Source organism: Falco peregrinus, chromosome 4 (genome assembly GCF_023634155.1).
Source record: "Falco peregrinus isolate bFalPer1 chromosome 4, bFalPer1.pri, whole genome shotgun sequence".
In the NCBI taxonomy this organism is placed as follows: Eukaryota; Metazoa; Chordata; class Aves; order Falconiformes; family Falconidae; genus Falco; species Falco peregrinus.
The window spans coordinates 64,623,853-64,643,850 of NC_073724.1; the positions used below are offsets into that span (position 1 = coordinate 64,623,853).

General features: G+C 41.8%; 1 protein-coding gene across 3 annotated transcripts in view; it reads right to left on the bottom strand.

Annotated features, from left to right (window-relative positions):
* CLYBL (citramalyl-CoA lyase) overlaps positions 1-19,998 on the bottom strand; it is a 174,512-nt gene that overhangs the window by 77,614 nt on the left and 76,900 nt on the right. For all 3 annotated transcript variants that reach the window (XM_055802683.1, XM_055802682.1, XM_055802681.1), the window contains exon 2: positions 7,166-7,355. In XM_055802683.1, the coding sequence (XP_055658658.1) occupies positions 7,166-7,355 (190 nt within the window). The remainder of the gene's footprint in view (positions 1-7,165; positions 7,356-19,998) is intronic.

A 19,998-nucleotide genomic window follows, 5' to 3' on the forward strand; every position in this document is an offset into this window, starting at 1 on the left:
TTTTTTTCTTCTGTGACACAGCACAGTGATGATCTTTTAAGTGGCTACAATATATTAAGTAGGAACAAATTTATGCTATAACCCTAAGAGGCCATGCTGCAGATAAGCAAGATAGGTCCTTCTGTACCAATCCTCTTAGCCCAACCAAACTTCCCCTCACTGCTGAGTGGAGCAGGGAGAACAGAAGAGGCTCAGGGGCTGCCATTTCCCTTCTTGAGGAAGGAAGGTGAGGAAAGGACAGAGCTGAGGCTTCCCCTTCCTCACCTTCTCTTGCTCAAGTGCTGGAGGAGAGCACAACTTCATTCGAGAAGAGACAAAAGTGATACAATCACAGTTCACAGCAAAAAGAGCTTAGGAACTTAAACCCTAAACAGTCCTACATCATTTTACGGTGCAGTCCCGAGTATCAGTAACTTCTTTTGAATGAATGAGATCTATGTAGTTCCAGAGGAACAACAAATAAATTTCCTATTTTCAAATGTCTCATGCCAGAGGACCGTGCAGATGTTACCCAGCCATATGTACACTCCAACCGATTGCTTTTACACCTCTAATATAGAAAAGATGTGTACACTAAAGAGAGCTACAGAGTAAGGTGCCATATATCTCAATTATTCATAACCATCCTACTGATCTCAGTGAAGATAAAGCCACTAATAGCACTGGTTTGGAGGCATCAAAATGCTCTGAAACTCTTGTCAAGGGCTCAGAAAGAGACATAAACACTACACTAGCAGCTCCAACTGGTCTCTTGCTAGGCTGGCCTGGCAGCTAACACCTCCTGGATGCTCTGAAGAACAGCAGCACTGAAGACAGGATCCTGCTGGAAAAAATGCTGTTCTAGAAAACCCTCTTGTAAAGGTGGTAACCTTACAAGACCTGTGGGAACTAACTAGGAAATCTCAGCTCACTCTGCCCTTGGAAAATGAAAGCACTGGCATGGAAATCTTTCTTTCTTCAACAAGAGGAGGAAACTTTTCCGCCCGATAGTAGGTTCACCTGGCATGGAATCACAGTGAGTAATGCAGCTCTACAGAGAAAGCTATACCACGGAGTGCTGGCTTGGCTGAGAGCCCTCAAGATATCTTCAGACAGCTCAGCTCCTGCAGAGAGACCTCTCAACGGCATAAAATGCAATTCAGCTTACTGGCTTATATGACTTGGTCAAGCATGTTGATACAGCCATCTTTTTTATCTTTTTCTTTTTTACAATTAAAATGAAAGAATATTCAGGCCTTCTCCTGTGAAAAGCTAAAAGAGATATAGGCTATTTTTGTACCATTTCACAAAACGTCTCTAGAGTGTGATGCATTTGCAACATATCAACACTGCAATCTGTATTATTTCTAGTTTTAGAGTTCTAAAATTTCTATTTGAACTGTTCACTTGAAGATACCACCAAGCGAGCCATTCTGAATAATTTCTTTAAAATGTGTAGCAACACTGGAGAAATGTTAAATGTACATCAGTGGGGAAGAGCCCCTATATTTGTGAACAGTAGTCCAGAGAAAGTAATTTCCCTTTAGCAGTATTCAGTTCTCCCCCCAGCCAAAAACTAAATTTCTGTCATAAAAATTCCCAATGCCTTACAGAGTCAGACACCTGGAGAGGCAGCTGACAGTCTGCACCATGTGACACCATGCATTTGAACCTTTAAAAACAGTGCATGGAGCCCCAGCAAAGATTTGAGGTCACCATGGCTAGTAGGATATGTACAGCGAGACTAGAGCTAATTCTGTAAAAAAAGGCTGAAATTTTCAGCAACACTAGGATATCTTCCTGGCATCTTCCCTATTCTGAATTTTTTAAGACCCCCTACAGCTCTGTCTAGTCCCAAAGGGGTTGCAAAAGCCTCACATGTCCTACTCACACGAGGATCAGCTCTCACCCTACCTGCAGTCTTAGTATTCAGCATACTGTAACTCTGCTTTTTAGCCACTTGTTCCCACTAGTTCCCCTCAGAAAATTTGTTGAGAAATTTTCTCTTTGTGAACTTTTTGCTGCAAAGTTTTTTTACTGATTTAGTCAAAATATCAACTAGAAAAGCAGTTTGAAAAGAAGAAGTCAACAGATGATACCTGAAATCAGGGTCAGCACTGTAGCTCCTGAAGGTAAGAAATTCAGGCACCAAAATAGTATGTAAATTAGGGTATGGCTATGGGCTCTCTTCTTCAGGTGCTCTCTGTGAGCCACTACAAAACATAATTGTGCAGGGAGGGCACAGGGGAGGGTATCTTCCAAAACTTCTTTGAGAGAAAATATTGCATACAAAATAGTTAAAGGTTTTTAATTCATTACTGCAGCTTCAAAAGCAGCTACTGCAACCAGATGCAGTTTTGCAAATGTTATCAGGCTCAGTTATAGGAAGGTCGTCTTACTTGTTTCCTTCTAACCAAATGGAGCTACTGACATTCCAGATTCTTGATCTCTCCAAATCTAACTGAATCCTAACACAAACCCACAGCATCTTGTTAAAATAGACTTGTTAAGATGTGGTACAAATTTGCTGCTTGGACTTGCTGCAAGTGAAGGCCTCCTGTAGACAGGTAAGTTTGGCCCAAAGCACTGTGAACCTTCAATCAGGTCCTGATTTTCCCAAAATTCAACATTTCTGCAGCAGTTTCAAGAAAATCTGCAAGTAGCATTTTTAGTGATATACAACATGGCAATAAATAGTCAAAGTCATCGGTACTATTTGTTTTAAGAATAATGATTAAAGGACAGACTCAGTGTCACTGTGTTTCCCAGTGTTGGTTTTCTCTGTTTTAAGATGACCCATTTGCAATGGGCCACTGAGTATTGTGCTTTAGTGCGTGTTCTTGACATATCTTTCACACAAACTCTCCAAACACCTCATAAACATTAATAAATTAGGCTGCAAGAGCAATAATAATTTCAGCTTCACATTCACAGAACCTAAGACTCAAAGTCTTCCTGAGTATCTGTGGCAGATCTAAAAATGAAATTCAATCTTCCAATCACTTCAAATTATGCTTTGCTACTAGATTGTGCAGTCGCATGGTCTAATTCAGGTTGGAAGGGACCTCAGGAGACCGTCTCGTCCACTTGCCTCCTCAAAGCGGGACTAACTACCGCTTTACACCAGGTTGATCAGGACCTCACCCAGCCAAGGCTCAAATACACCCACGGAGGGAGGATGCCCCACTGCTCTGGACAACCTCTTCCAGTCTTTGACCCCCGGCATGGGGAAGACTTTTTTCCCTTGTCTCCGGTCAGCGTTTCCCCTCAGGCAAATTGTGGCCATTGCTCTTGCTCTGTTGCTGGGCTCCTCTGAGAAGAGCCTGGTTCTGCCACCCACCAGCTCCCCTCAGGCAGCAAAGCCTTCAGCAAGGCCCTTCAGCTGCCTCTTCTCCAGGATGAACAAACCCAGCTCCTCAGCCTCTCCTCCTGCGCCGTGACCACCTTGGCAGCCATTCCTGGGCTCCCCTTGGTTGGCCAGTCCTTTTGTCCTGGGGTCCACAGCTGGGCACAGCTCCCCTTCCCCGGGAGAGCCCCACAAGCCAAGTGGAGGGGAGGGTCCCCTTCCCTGGACCTGCTGGCTGCCCCGCTGCCAGCGCAGCCCTGGTGGTCGGTCACCTTTGCCGCAAGGGCCCACCGCTGGCCCCCGTTCAGCCTGTGGTACAACAGTTCCCAGGGCCTTTTCGGCAGAGGTGCCCCCGGGGAGCCCCAGCCCCAGCCTGTGCTGGTGTGTGGGAGTACCCTAGCCCTGCACTCAGGCTTTGGTTTTGTTCTTGCCTGCCCCTTCCTCCAGACTGCAGAAACCCCTCTAACGGGCAGTCCTGCTGTCCAGTCATGCCTCTGCAAAATGCCATCACCCGCAGACCTGCTGCGTGAGCATGCACTGCATGTAATCGCCCAGGTTGCTGACTAAAATGTTACACAATATCTGCAAAATGCCACCGTTGACCAAGCAGCAGTTAGGCTCTGATCTACTGAGCGTTATTGTTTGAGCTCTTCTGGCCAGGCAGGCTGCTTATATGGTCCCTTGCTCCTCCAGCTGGCTACCAGGATATCACGGGACACTATGTCAAGAGCCTTACTAATCACCTTACTAAGATAAAAGACATCTACTGCTCTCCCCTCATCCAAACTGCCAGTCATCGCAAAAGAGAAGGCCAATCAGGTTTGTCAGACACAATTTGCTCCCCATCAGTCCGTTCTGGTTAGGTCCTTTAGGTGCCTTGAAGTATCTTCCATGACACTGAGCACTGTCGCTTTCCTGGAGACTGGTGTGAAGTTGATGAGTGCGCAGCTCCTCGCTCTTACCCATTCTGATGATGGCTGTAATGACTGCCTCTCTCCAGGCATCAGGAGCTTCCCACAGCCACCATACCTTTCAATGACAACAGGCAGCAACTTCATGATGACACTAGTTAGCTCCCTCAGTAGCCTCCAGTGTGTCCTGTTTGCTTCCATGGATCAGCTTATTTAAATAGATCCTAACTCCACCCTCTATTGCATGTAACATCTCCCTCCCCTACATTTTGCCTCTAGACACAAGGAGATTGTGTGTGGGTACTCCAGCCCTGTGCTGGGAGTTTGTGTTTATTTTTGTTGGATTTTACTATGTTTCTGTCGAGTTTTCCCTCTGACTGCAAAGCCCCATCAGAAAAGTAGCCATGCCCTCCAGCATATCAGCTGTACCCTAGTTTGGTTTCATCATGAACCTCGTGATAGTGCACTCCATCCCATCAGCCTGGTTGCTAGTGAAGGAGATAAACAGGACTGGCCCCAGCAGAGGTAGCTGCAATACAGCACACAGCATAGACTACCCAATTCCGGCAAAATGGCTATCCACCCTATAGTCTATCCATCTAGTCCGTTTTTAATCAGGCTGATGACTAGGGTATTACAGGAGACCACAGCAAAAGCTTTCTAAAGTCAAGGTAGGCAACATCTATTCAGCTTTCATAGTCAAAGACAGTAATTCATTTGGAGAATGCCAGGTACAGCTTGCTTCTGATCAATCCATTCTGGCTAAGTCCTAAAATACCTTCCATGAGAACCAGCACCACCAGTTTCCTGGAGCCTGACTTGAGGTTGATGGGCCCAGAATTCTTCACTCTTACCCCTTCTGATGACGGCTGCAACATTTGCCTTTCTCCAGGCATCAGGAACCTCCCCCAGCCACCATGACCTTTCGGTGATGACAGACAGAAGCGCCAGGATGACACTAGTCAGCTCCCTCAGCGGTCTCCAGCACATCCTGTCTGGTCACATGGACCAGCTTATTTAAACAGACCCTAACTTCATCCTCCCCTACTGTGGCTGCTACCTCCCTCCCCCAAGTTTTGCGTCTAGGAGATGACCTAATAGGCCTGAGAACTTTATGGAGCAGTGGGTCCACACTTTCCCTGATTTTCCTTCTAATTTTTTTTGCTGATGCACTCATAGTAGTCATTCTTGTCCTGTTCCACCAGTTTTGATTCCAGCCAAGCCTCGACCTTCCTTGTTCTGCACCTAGTGTCTGGACCACACTTCTGTGTTGCTCTTTGGTAGCCTGTCCCCACTTCTACCTCCTGTCTGCTTCCTTTTTGCATTTAAGCTCAGTCAGGGGCTCATCTGTCATCTCAAGCTCCTATTACAGATTTCTCCCCTAATTTCTTCGAAATATTATACCCAGTAGCATAATTCCCCTTCACCTGAACAAAGCAAGAGTTTACCACCCTTTAGAAATCACTACGATCGACTTTGCCACCTTGATCATAAAATTTTGTTTTGCTGACATCCTCTATTACAAATAATTAAGATGCACCTAAAAATACTATAGTTTAATACACAATTGTGTCTTGTGTCATCTTACAGCAGCAGCCTCCCAAATATGACCTAAACAATACTAATCAGCTGGGACAGCAGATATAATCTTAGTCTTCCACATAGAATTTTAGCAACTGGAAAATGTTTTCCAACTGTCTTCAGCAGTACACATGAACATTTAGCAATGCTATTTTCACTTTTCAGAACTAAAATAGATATATGCAAATTCTGTGAACTTTTTTCTTTCCAACATACCTGTAAAGAACTGAAGGTTAAAGAGAGCACTATCCAAGAGAGTCCTTCTGGAAAGCATTAAGTCCCAAGAAATAGAAAAGAATAAAATCCACATTTTTGAGATAATACAGGAAAATTTTCAAGCCTATTTTCATAACTTCCTGGACAACGCATTCATATTCAAACCCTAAACACTGTTTGCTGTAATTTCAAGTACTGTAAGGTAGACAGGAAAACTGACAAATATGAAAATGATGTGACAGCAAACTTACATTCCTATTAAGAAATAGCTTTCACTAGGAAACATGTACGTTAGTTTACATTGTTTAAGATGCTGGACTTGGCAGTGTTAGGTTTACAGTTAGACTCAATGATCTTAAAGGTCTTTTCCAACCTAAACAATACTGTGATTCTAAGATGTGAAATATTTTAAAATGGTTATTTTCATATATTTAAAAAATCTGCTTGCAAACAAAATGGAATGCATGCTAGATGGTTCTCTCTCACAATTCAATGTCAATGAAAACCTGGCACTGGTACTTGACACATCTATATCTGTCTCCCACTCTGCTTTCCATCCCTGCTTTCTTGCAGCTCCTTCAATCTAAACTGCCCTCCAAATCCTGGTACGTTCAGGTTCTAAGTTCTCCTTCCTTCAGAAGCACTCCTAACAGCATTTCTTCCAAAAAGCTCAGGAAGTAAATCTTTCTAAACACCCCAAGGCTCAAACCCAAACCCATGTTGTTTTTGCTCACAATCTGAAGATGCTTTCGTTTCAACAACAAACCCCCCATGTGGTGATTCCGAACTAACTCTTTTCCTTTCCTGCTTCTGTTCTCACAGACCATTTCATCCTCCTCCCTAAGAAATATGCAGCAATAATAACAGCATCTCCCACTCTTCTGTGCTGAGAGTTTACGCCCAGCTCTGTGTTCCTTCAAAACTCCCTCCCCGCTTACTCACACGGCATCTCTTTGAGTTCTGGGTAAGCAGATTTTCCCAACACCTTCACAAAGCCTATCACTGTTACATTACTTTGTATATCTTAAGATTTATCTTGGTCTCTCTGGTTGTTACTTCCCCAAGGCAAAGGCAATGTTTTTCCACAAGGTCTCTCTAGTGCTGATCATATCACAAGATAATTTTTAATTACCTTTCTGTTCAGAGCCACACCATCTTCACAGTCCAGCACCGCACAATCTACATTTAGTGATGGGATTTTTCGTATCTTCTTTTCATCATCCGCAGGTACATACAGCACAGCTCGCCTGGGCACGTACTTGTGAGATGATGCAAAGCGATAACTAAGCTTAGGAACACCAGCTGGCAGAAGAGAATCCACCCTGTAAAGTATATTGTTAAAATTAGACTCTTGGCTACAATGTTGTAAAGAATACTTGACTATATTTTAAAAGAGAAACGTTCCTACTTAGTGCTGGTTTTGGGGTTTTTTTTTTGGTTTGTTTCCTTAGGAAGAGTTAAGGTAGGGAGATATAGGTATTACAGTTAATTACAGTATAAAACTCCAAAACTACTATGTTCAACAGAAGTTGCAGACTTAAACACTCAGAACTGAAGAACTGCCAGGGCTAAGGTTATCCGTGCAGTCTTAATTAAGCTGCCTGTTCTGTGCACTACGGCAAGTATTAAATACAGAAGGGTGGTGCTTGGTTTTTCGCCTGTCATACGACTCCTCCATTGGATGAAGGCTGTGCTGAAAACAGATCAGGACCACTTTAGGGAGGAGGCTGGTATCTGCCATGTTTGCTCCAGGAGCTGGACAGCATGCTGTGAGTGAAGCAGGGGTGTTGATTAAAACAAACATGGGTTTGTGAAGTTGATTTTGCAACCTTGGTGTTGTATCAACAAACATATTTGCATGCAAATTTTAAATAAGCAAAATGGATGGAGGGGGAAATGAGGAAAACAGGAATGAAAATATCCCCCATGTAATGTGGAACCTCACTAATCCCAACATGTTCTCTCAGAAGCCTTCAGACCTTGAGATCCACAGCACTCACAGGGCTCATAAGCCCACCAGCATCAGCAACAGGTTGTTGGCTGCAGTGCCTTTCAAAATTTATAAATGCTTTATACACCACGCTTCGGTGCGGGTGTGAGCCTGTGGTGCCACATGGCTTGAGTGGGTGGCATCCTGTATGGCCCATAGGCGTCAGGCTTGTGGCAGTTTCCACCCTGTGCCAGTATTCCCAGGGAGGGACCAGCCAACCCACCCCAGGCACAAGGCGGGTTGGTGCACTTGGAGGCAGTGGGGCTGCTGGGGGAGGCTGCCCTTGAGTACAGTAGGGAGCTTGCTTTGCACCATAATTACAAGCATAGAGAAATAAATTGCAGAGGGTGCCACTGTGTTTCATGGCCTTCCAAAAAAACTGCCTTGGCTGCTCCTGTTCCTCCCCATTTCATGCTGTACTCCCCAGGCCTATTCTGCTACATCAAAAATGAGGACAAAATAATACAATTTGCCTTCATACTCAGAGCACAAGTCACTTATGCCACAAAATAATCCTACCATATAACACCATTATGCATTATCATGCATATTATTCAGCACTTTGAATAATGCAAAGCTTTTCTAGCACCATGCTGAACATGTCATTATCGCATCATGCCAGGGACCCATGCATTTTCCTGTGCCCCTCTTAATAATGCTTCCCAAGTTGCTACACTTGGATGACGCATGGCTACATGTGGATGTGGGTTTTCTTCAAAGTGAATGTGACTAACCCTCTCAAATGTTTGGAAATTAGTTCAGTCAATCTAAATCAGGGCCAACGTGGCACGTTGCTGACAGACCACTACCATACTTGCCTTTCTAAGCTAACCCTGTTGAAGAACCGTCTCTTCCCCTGCAGTGTGCACCCTTAAAGCTGAATATAAGTCTTGGGTTAAAAATAGGAAGAAAACTTTTATTACATTTTATCTCAGTAAATTAAATTAAAAAGGACAATTCTTCCACCATCTCCTCTGCTGCACCTCTGCGTGTCCTGGGTGGAGCCACTTTAGGAGCCCACAAAAATCCACTGCCAGACTCTTCTTTGTAATATGCCTGGTAATGCTTAATTCGGCCTAAGAAATGCGGCAGCTTTGCTGTTAAATAGAGATGACACATTTTATTACAAGCGCTAGTGCTACCCTTGTTAATAAATCTTCTTAATCTTTAACAGCAAGAACTTAAATACTTAGGTGGTGGAGGTCCTAACAACATTTGGAGACATGCAACTGAGATCCACTGAGTCTCTCCTAAGTACCCTCTTTGCCCCTCTCCCACAAACCACTTCACGTCCCCTGCTTCATGTTGAAGTGGGGATGGTTACACAACTTGTGGCAACTCAAGTGGCTGCTAGTTAAATCTACTTAATCCCATTTTCTTGCAGTAGTACACTTTGGGAGAGCAAGGAGGAGGTGGAAGTGGAAGAGTGGTTTATCTCAAAGAGGAGGTTCTTTTTTCAGTGTGACACAGGGGTCAGTAAAGAAGTTCGAAATCCTTCACTAAACTTATAGGAGGGGACAAAAGTGATTAGTTTCTATTCTGTTTCTCTGATGGCTTCAACCCTGTAGTTCCCAAAGGCACAAAGGAGTCAAAGAGCTCAGCCCATTAATAGTTAACTCCAGCCTAGAGCCAAGCAGCCCCTGAAGCATCCTTAATGACTGACTGCTTCTCACCACCCCTCCAACCCACCAGAAACCTGATAAACATGGTTAACACTATAATCTCAGAGCATGCTGAGATGAGGTGTATCTCCTGCCACACATTTCCCAGGATTTCTTCTGGGCTGTCATCAAACCAAGAGCTGTTTGACCAGGTGGTTTCCCGCTCATTGCCTGCAAGCCCCATGAAGGCAGCTCTGCTTTGCATGCCACGCAAAATGGCGTGTAGCATCGTGCAGGTAAAACCTTCATTACCTGCAGACCAGATTTAGTCAGGTGTCACCACTGAGGTCTATGAACTTTTGTTTAGATGGGGGTGTAGTATGGCTTCCCCAGCAGACCTCCTGACTCCAAAGAAGTGGTAGATTTAATCCATTAAAATACCATCACCTAAAAGGCTTAATGTTAGAAATACTATGGCCTGTGAGCACTGGTATCTCTTCTTCAGGAATCAACTTTGTAGCCACAAGGGCCCAAAACACAGGCTACTCAGGACGCAGATTATTATAAAAATATACTGTCAATGTGTCAAATTAGTAGTTTTATGTAACATTTTAGCAAGTTGAAGCAATATTTTTTTCAAGAGGCATGGCCAGAAAAAAGAACGTACAGGAGGAACTGGTGTCAGTGGACCAACCTAGCATCCTTCTTCTTTCAAAACAAAGAGCTCTAGAAACGTACATGTAAAATAAAGTTTTCAACAAGTATGCCTAGGTGTTACTGCCGTAAATGTTTTCATTATTTTGACATGTATTCTTAAAAAATCATCTGCTGTTCTCACTCTGCATTTTCCTCACATAGCCATATTTTATGTTCCACAATAAAATGAAATATAGAGGAAGAAGTGGATTTATTAAGAAATCCATTTGCCTACAGACCTTTTTAAAACAGTGGCAAGGCCCAGTGTGCTATGCATATGAGCAGTTAGCTACTCTGGTAGGAAACACTATCCTGATTATCTTGACTTCTGTTATTTTGTTACTTTTTTAGGACAAAAAAACCCACACAGCACTGCAATCTCAATTATATTGTTAACCCCATGCCATAAAGAGGAAGAAAATCTTACATATGTTTCCTGACTGCAAGTATTTTAATGATTCAAACTAAGCTTGACTATGCTTTAAACTAAACACATGGACATAAGCCAAGCGAATTTGCTAAGACAATGTTTCTTCCTTTAAGCACTGTAAGTTAAAACAAGGACTAGGCTATTGGGTAATGCTCATTAAATTGTTTTACAGCAGCCTATTTTCATTCATAGCATCTAGCAGCACGCTGAATGCTCTTGGGTCTTGGAAATGAAACTAAATTTTTTCAGCAAACAACATTCTACTGAAGTCTTCATCAAATATGTAAAAGTAGCTGGAAAGTTAAAGTTACTCGTGATCCTCTGAGAACCATCTCACCCAAGAGCAAATAGTTCATCCTCAGGAAGGAGAAAAGAAAATCTTTTTGATGACTAAAAGACATTGCACTTTGCAATGGCAGCTACACAGTGTGACAGCAACCAGTAAAATTACCCCAAATTATACACATTTCCCTGCTTTAAACTGCATTTTCACATTCCAGCGTTGCTTATACTCAACGTATACTTAATGGTACACACCTGTGTGGTCTCATTGGAGCCAACAACATACAGCTCACAAAGTAAAGTACTCCCACAAGTGATTTTTGGGATCAGCACTTCAACCCACACCTCTGTTCCCTGTTTATCTGCTAGATCAAATCATGCCTGGAAGAGACACTACACCATGATCTGCCTAACGCATGGAAAAATACCCATTGCTCAACAGGCCAAATCTCTCCTACAATCTCTGGCACAGTGCTGGCAAAGTGTTTCTGAAAAGCATTTTTAGGCATTCAACTAGAAACTGTTAAGAAGGCTGGATAATTTCCACAGTGTGAGTTTCTGACCTGTATGCACATAACTGCATACCAACCACAATCCTGGATATCTGTGGTGCTGTGGCAGGACAGAACCGACCCAAGACCCCACTGAACACAACCCAGCTGATGCAGCAAAATGTCCTACAAATTATTTCTCCAATATGTGCACACACACTCCCCCCTGAGTAAATGTAATGGTTTTCTTATGTCGAATTTACTACAGAGTAGCTCACAACCTCACACAAATAACCTGCCAAAGACAAAGGAAACTTCTACAAAATTACAAAGCCCCGTAATTTGCATAGTAATTCTTTCTAATTAAGAAAAGAAGGTATAAGTTGTTTGTTATAAACAGCAGCAGGCCCTGTGCAAATACGAAGGGCTCGCAGCCGAGCTGAGTATTTGTCGAATCAAAGCAACTTGCCGGAGAGTTTTATTGGTACAGCTGCGGCGCATGCATTTTATCACACATGCTAATAATCCTGGTTATGGCACTAACATTTTAATCATTTGTTCTCTGGGCTTGTTTCTCAAACAATTAGCACTAATGAATGGCCAAAATACTTCGGATCATATATGTCTAATTGCAGTCAAGAGCGGTTATTGTCCGCATGTACATTTCAATTCACCTCTGGGGATAATGTTTGTTAATTGTATTTCTTTATATAGCAAGTGAAAAAAGGCTGTTCACTCAAAAAGGGACTAAGTGTTCTCTTCTTTCCCTTTGTTCCCACAAGAAGCTAAAGTCACTTCAAGAGGCACTTAATCCCATCATCCATGGTTACAATTGCCTTACAGCATCAATCAAAAAGAATCTGAAGTAAAATGATGCAGCTATATTGTGTAATTAAAAGCAATTCAGGTAGTTATTACTTGGGGCATTTTCCAGGTCCAAATACTTAAAACGGCACTGCAGGGATGCTAAATACTGTAGTGTTTTAAATTTGGTCATCTACAATATCTCACAGAGAAAGGGGAGGAATATGCAAAAAAAAAAGAAAAAAAAACTCCTAGTGTGTATTGTAAAAAGAAAGAAAAGAGGAGGAACAGCTAACGTTTGAAGTGACAAAATCTACAAGTCTCCATATAAAAGGGAAATAAAAATATCAAGAAGGGAGAAAAGGGGAGGAAAAAGAAAAGGACGGCAGTTTTCAAGGAAAAGAAATTCCTCGCAATTGTTAAAAAGTTAACATGTGAAAAAATGTTAACGTTTCCTCGCATGGTAAACAAAAGCTCATGTCACAAGCTTTACCATCTGAATACAGGTCCCCGAAATCTTAGTGCTTTCCTAGTGGAAATAAATCCAAGGTAAACTGAGCGATCTTTCTTGGGGGGGTGGGGGGGCGGTATAAGAAAAAAACTTAGGTTAAAAGAGAAGAGCTATATTTACTTTTGAATAAAGTCAGAACTTCGGGAAGGTACTTTACCTAACAACTGCCACTAACCCTGATCCAATTATGCTAAAATTAAAACTGGGGGATTATCAACATATGAAACCCTCAGCTTTACATTTTGATTTCTTCCTTTGTTCTAGACTCACTACGGTCATTTCCCTGACCTTCCAAAAACTAATTAAGAAACCCCCAAACCTGAACTCTTGCCAGGGCAGGCAGAAGCCACCAGCTCTCGTAGGTTTGAGATCTCTTGACAAGCAACTTTCCTCCCCAGTCAAAGTGCTTTGGAAGAGGCTTTGTCTAATTTTAAACTTCCCTCCATCAGCCTGATACGATCTCGCACAGATGTAACATGGATATTAATTCCCCTGAAGCTGATAGGAGATACACAGGTATAAAAATGGCCCCTGTCTCTCAAGTCTGAAGGAGGTGAAAGAATAAACTCTAACACTTTCACAGCATCCTCAGGGAGACAGGCAGTCTGCACCCAGCCGCGGGGACTGCGAGCGGTGGGCTGAAGAAGTGCTCACAAAAACTCAGCGAATTAAGAAATTTAACCCCCGTAACAACCAGCTTTGGGTATCAAAAGGGACAGATTGGAGGGGGTTGCTCCTGAGCGCGGTTGCCTGCTGGAAAAACTGTAGCGGGGAGAAATGAAAAGGGGGCTTCCAAGTGACCTTTTGCAAGCGCTTTTCTCCAACTGATCAGGACACATCACGTTACAGCCAAAAAACAGAGAGGCGAACCGAATGGGGAAGGGGAGCCCCAGCGATAAAAAAAATCACAAGGCAGAGGAGTGTGAGTGGAAGAAAGCAGTTCAGGTTTAAATGGAAACTCAGTACCAAATCCAGAGTTGCGGGCAACTAATTCTAGGAAAAATATGTGTCTTTGGCTGCTATTTATAATTTTTTCCTCTCCAGTAAATTGATATGGAAGTCATATAACTGCACACCAGAGAAAAGATCAAATATAAACCAAGCACTTACTGACAAAGGCTTAAAATCACGGACCCCTAAGCCATAAAATGATAAAAGGCTATCATAGGTTAAATAGTTAACCAAACTTTCTCCTCCCACCAGCACTAAATGTTAAAAAAAAAAAAAAAAAAAAAAGACCTTTTATTTACCCCACCATGTTCTTTCAACTACATTTGACCCTGTTGTTTTGGTTCACTCCAAGCTCCATCATGCCTTGAATTGCTTTTGACTGAAGATCAGTTGTTTTTTTTTTTTTTTTCTTCTCAGTTCAAAATGGCCAAATTAGACAGCAAGGATAAAAATAAAAGGACCAGTTTGTTGTGGGGTATTTTTTCTTATATTACTAAAGTCTCCTGCTTTCATGGCAGCAAAACCAGTCTGTTTGTGAAGAAGTGGAGAGTGCTACTGTTCTTTGATTTAATAAAGGAATTTTAAAAGAAATTTAAATAATGGCTTAGGGTGACAAGGGCTGACGCTTCCTACTAATGGCAACAGGCTGCTTCTCTCGGGCAGCCTCTGTGTGTGTGTTTGCTATCATCCAAGGTTAATTGGTGTCCTGTCTTGGGGAGCTTTAACATATGTGACGTACAGTCAAGGGTTTGCTCCCTTCCTTGCGGTGTGGATAACTCTGAATAACTTGTCATGCTCACAAAGTATTCCCGAGCTGAGCTGTGCCTCACTTTGCTTTTACTCTTAGCAAAGTTTCTGGCTCCTTGGGATGCTTTCTGCTACTTAATCAAACCACATCACTGCAAGGCAACGGAAAAGCACTCTGTGACAATTCACTTTGCCACACTAATCAAGGGAAGGTGTAGTTAAGATAACAATTAACTTCCCTGTTTTCCTAAATATAAAGATATATAAATAAACATAAACACTAAATATAAACAGTTTTGAAGTTCTAATTTCTACTAGTAAACTGTAAGTGCTTTTATGTATTTAACTAATGTTGTTTCTACGTTGCATTTTTTGAATCTACAACACTGTAAAGAGATTTTGTAAAATTTTGTTTAGCTATATACAGTTTCCTAACAGAAACTCTTCCATTATGTATTTTTCACAGAATTGCAACTAGCAACTGCAACAGAAAATTACAACGCATTTTAAATAGCAAAAATATACCACAATAAAGATAAAGATTCAATACCATATCGAGAGGTTATATAGGACTACACATAAAATTAGCCTTTTCTAAGATGTGCATTGAGGAGTAAGAAGAGATTACTTGGATGTATGACATCAATGTATGATTTGTTTTGGTTTATCACTGTTGTGTACAAACCAGTACATACCAAGTGTGCTCAGGGCTGTGCAACACAAAGGAAAAAGCATGGCCTCTGGGGTCAAGCATCTTCCAGTTCAGGAGGATCAGGCACATACCAACAACAAAAGCCCTCCTGGAGCATCCCATGCCAAACTCTCTCTTAGGAAGTGAACATATAAAACTCACAAATCTGTAATGGTTGCACTTTTCTAAAGTCAGACCCATGTTGGTGGCCTCTGCAGAAAAGCTAAACTTTGAGGAGATTCTCTGTCACCGCAAAACCACTCTTGCCTCTTCCAGTTCTCCCCTCTGGCTCACTGTCGGGTACCTCCCTTCCTACTAATTCTGCCTGAACATTTTCACACACACCGACTCTGCACCCACCCATGTCTCTATGTACACAATACACAAAAATTGATAAGAATGTTTGGACAGAATTTCTTTTCTCACTGAACGTGCTTTTCCCCTCTTTTCTTCCCCTCTCCCCTCTATTCTTTCCATCCTGGTGCCCACACCAGGATACAGGGAGCATCCCCACTGCTGAGCTCTTGCAGCTCCTGCCACTGATCCAGCTGTGTGCATGTTGGCTAAATGCTGCAAGGTCAAGATCGAGACCAGGATTCAAAAATTCAGTGTTAATTACTGTGATTACAGTCTGAGTCCCAGACAGCCAAAGCCTTCCCAGCAGTTTAGGAGTGGACTGCTAACGAGTTATATGTAAAACAAGAAACAGGCACTTGATAAAGTTAGAATCAATAAAGTGCCATTCCTGCCTGTTAAATGACCTTGCTGTAACACAGAGCCACTATGCTCACCAGAGGCTATGCAGGTTAGATATCCATATTTGCACAGCATGAGAGAAAAGGAAAACAGTACAGTCCTTAAAATCAGTTCTGATTTACATGTGAGTTAAAATAAAATTACACTAAAGATGTGCCTGAGAGTATTTAGCAGAAGGAAATGAATCAAGTGTCAATATATCTGTGCTGCAGAAATAAGAAATTTGTCACCCACTTTGGGTCTTTCAGAATTTCTGATTTTTTAATGACAAATTGTCATCTTTGTAATTTTGGTTGTGGTGGGGATATTTTACAAACTGAGGTTCCTTTCATACTTCTGAGGATTTTTCACTAAATAGGCCATATTTTATCTTGATTTGAAATTTATGGCAGTCTATACTTAGCCAAAATACAAACAGCTCAATGATTCCTGTACTTAGAAATGTATGTAAATTATGCTCCTAAATAAAGCACAGACATTTTTACTACTTAGGAAAAACAAAACAATATTGCAGTCTTCTCTGCACTTTGAGATTGCTCCTGTAAACCCACTCAAGCATGTGCTTAGCCCAGAGAAATCAAAAGGACTAGTCAAACACTTAAAATTAACCATGTGCTTAAGTGCCTGCAGGACTGGGGATTAATTTTGGATTATGAAACTGTTCCATTTCCATGTGTTCTTAGGCTATACGTGGGCCAACCTGTTATTTTCAGGTTTTGGCACAGAGACTTGTGCAAAATTGAGACTTAGATGCATGCAGATGCAGTCCAGCTGGTGAATATCTTTTAAACAATATAAAGATGCTCGATCCCAGCTGGGGAAAAAAATTTCCACTCTGCATGATGTTTTCAGAGTAAGATTAAAAGTAAGATTATGATTTTTGTTTAGTCAAGCATTATTTTGTAGAAGAATTACTACGTAGAAGAATTATATAGAAGAATTGTTTCGTATTAAACTGAACTTACTCAGAATGGTTTCTGTGCCAAATAACTGAGCAGTTAAGAACAATTTAGCAAGCAATTAGTAAATATGAAACTGCTGAAGAAGAGAACTATAAAACCAAAATGCACCACAATTATATCAAAAAAGTAAAATGTTGTAATTACATCAAGGCTGATGCAATATGACAGAAAAAAGAACGAATGGACAATGCTGTTAGTTCAACAGCAACTATAGGTACACTAATTGAAAACCAACCGCTCTCTGCTTTTGAATATAAGCCTGGTGGAAATTTTAAAATATTTCCTAAATGGACGATAAAGAAGAACGCTTGCAAATCCTGCAGTGCTCCAGGCAACACTTAACTTTAGAAATGTCTACAGGCAGAAATACTACCCTGCAGTATGGCTCAGGATGGCACAAACAAGCATCTGTGTTTATTTTTTAACTAGTCAGATTTATAAGAGCAATGAAATCCCTACATAAGCATTTTATATTGACCTGATATGGACTTACTGTTTTAACCAGCTTTTTAACTAACTCCACAAGTTAATAAAGGCAACTACATGAATCCTTACTGCCTATACATTAAGATAAGAAAAACATTCGTTAAGCAATATCCAGATTGTTTTAATTACAGTAATATCACTCTTATTTGTAGTATAATGTTCGTTAAGTACAGTATAACATTTTCTTAAAATGCCCCAGAGGCAGTTAAACTCTTGATTAGCTATAAAAAAAGAAATCTCCCTTAACTTCAATCACAGGAGTTAATGCCTACTGCAATGAAATTCCAGTACTTTTAATCATACAGAAATGTCATATGTAAATCTTATTAACCATGAAAACATTACATAAGATCAAATGAATTTTCTATGCCGCTATCACTACTCAATGTTAGCAAAACGTAGGAATCTTTCTCAGACAGTTGTGGTAGTAACAATAAGCCCAGCCCTATTTTCTTTGAGAATGAAATCAGCTGAAAACCCGATCTTAATTTATTAATTTCAAAAGACAGCCGGGAACGCCCCAAAACTCTGACTTCTATATTTGCATGCCTTTAACTATGTCCCTGTTCAATTATCTGAAGTTAAAACACACCAAACTAGTAGCAGTGGTGGGATTAAACAACCTTATGGAAACTACAGAACTTTATTTATCTACAGAAAATAAACAACTGGCAAAGCTTTATTATCCAATAATAAAATTTCCCTTTTTTTCCTGCCTTTTCCAGTGTGTTGCAAGAATGAACATTATTACTGCTTTTCTACAGATGACAATGAAACACCTACATTTTCTTCAGCATTTATCCTGCATCTGCCCATTATTCCATACAGTTCTGGAAAAAAACTGTTCATTTTTTGTTTGCTAAAAACATCAAGAATTCAAAAAATCATGAACAGTGTGATGCACTAAAAATTGCAACATTTTTAGAGTGCAAATTGAAATATTATTTTCTGGTTCTTGTGTCCCTGGCTTCATATTTTCAAACTCTTCCTTGCAATAGTCAAAAGCCATAAATTGCCTTTAAAAGTAAAAAAAAAAAAAAAAAAAAAAGGTGGTGAAAATTTAGGAAGCCAGGCTTAAAGGAAATACCAAATATTGTGAAACTAATGATAAAAAGGTGACAGTTGCCAGTCCATTTTGATCTTCCACACAGGCAGTGGCAGGATATTTTTATTACATAGAAACAGGCAAGCCAACCCCTAACGCAGCAATGGCCCTCCAAAATTGTCTCCTTGGTAAGGTCAGTAAACTAAACACAGTAAATTTAGTGCCCACCAGGCTCTCCAGACTCAGCACCTCTCCAGCCACCGAGTTCCCCTTAGTGAGCAATGAGCCTTTGCATGGCACTACCCCGAAAGGGACAAACCTCTCACCCTACTGAGCCGGTGGGTCGAGTCCCACCGCCCCCATGGGTGCATATTTGGGGTGTGTGGTCGAAGCCCTGGGTGCACTCTCCACAGGGGGACTCAGCCACAACCCTGCTCCCGGCTCGGGCAGCTCATTAAGCACCTTGAGGTGGGGAGCACACCTGGACGAGATGAACCTCACCGGGGGTGTCCAAGGCAGGGAACTAATCTGCAGGGACATCCTGGTCATATCATCACAGCCCGCCTTGCAGAGGATGAACTCTGCTGTGTAGGCAAGCTCAAAGACCATAAAGGCAGGGCAGATAATATGGAAGTGTGATGAAGGAAAAATGCTGGCCAAGGGACACATTTTAATATTAAATGCAGAAACCCACTATGGAAAAACCCATTTCTAAGCCACTTTTATAATTTAATAATCTACATTTTCACAGAACTCTTCAGATCAGCTTTGCCACATCCCCAGAGACTTAACAACTGGTCATAAACCCCTGGCTCCCAGGTCCCCACTGCAGATCCCCCACCTAGTAAGTTGCATCCCATTTGATCACTGATGTGGGAACTTGAAAAAATCATCATCGTCAAGAGTGGAAGAGAGATGGGGCGAAAATCAACTTCTCTGCAAATCAAGATGGGTTTATTTTTGCAAAAAAAGTCGAATTATCAGCTAGCAGCGCCTTTTGGGGCACTGAGAGCACCTGACAGGCCTTGCTCTATGCAAGTGTGAGTGCAGGCACTCTTATTACATGCTCTGTGGGAGTTTCTTATCTGTATTTCCCAGGTGAGATTATTTATGTGGTTACGGTTGCTACAGCATATATTTACCATGGCTGATGAACACATGAAAAAGCCAACTGAAACTTAGGTAAAGCTCAAGAGTCCAAGTTGCTCTCTGTGCCAATGGCCTGGATTCTTGGGATGCCCCTTTTCCCCCAAACACCTCAGTTTCGTTAAATATGGATTTCCTACCTCACTGCATCACAACATCCATCATCATCATCATCATCACTGGTCCCTCTCACTTAAAACCAAATTTTAGGGAACAGCCCTGTCCCTAATGGCTGCTTAGCGGGGAGGGAAGAGGTGGACATGGCTGAGAGGGAAGGGAAGAGAAAGGCAGGAGAAGGCATTGGCAAGCACACAGCTTGCTCAGGAGCACTGCGAAGAAGATATTCTTCCAGACTGCCCCAGTTTAAGAGTAAGGA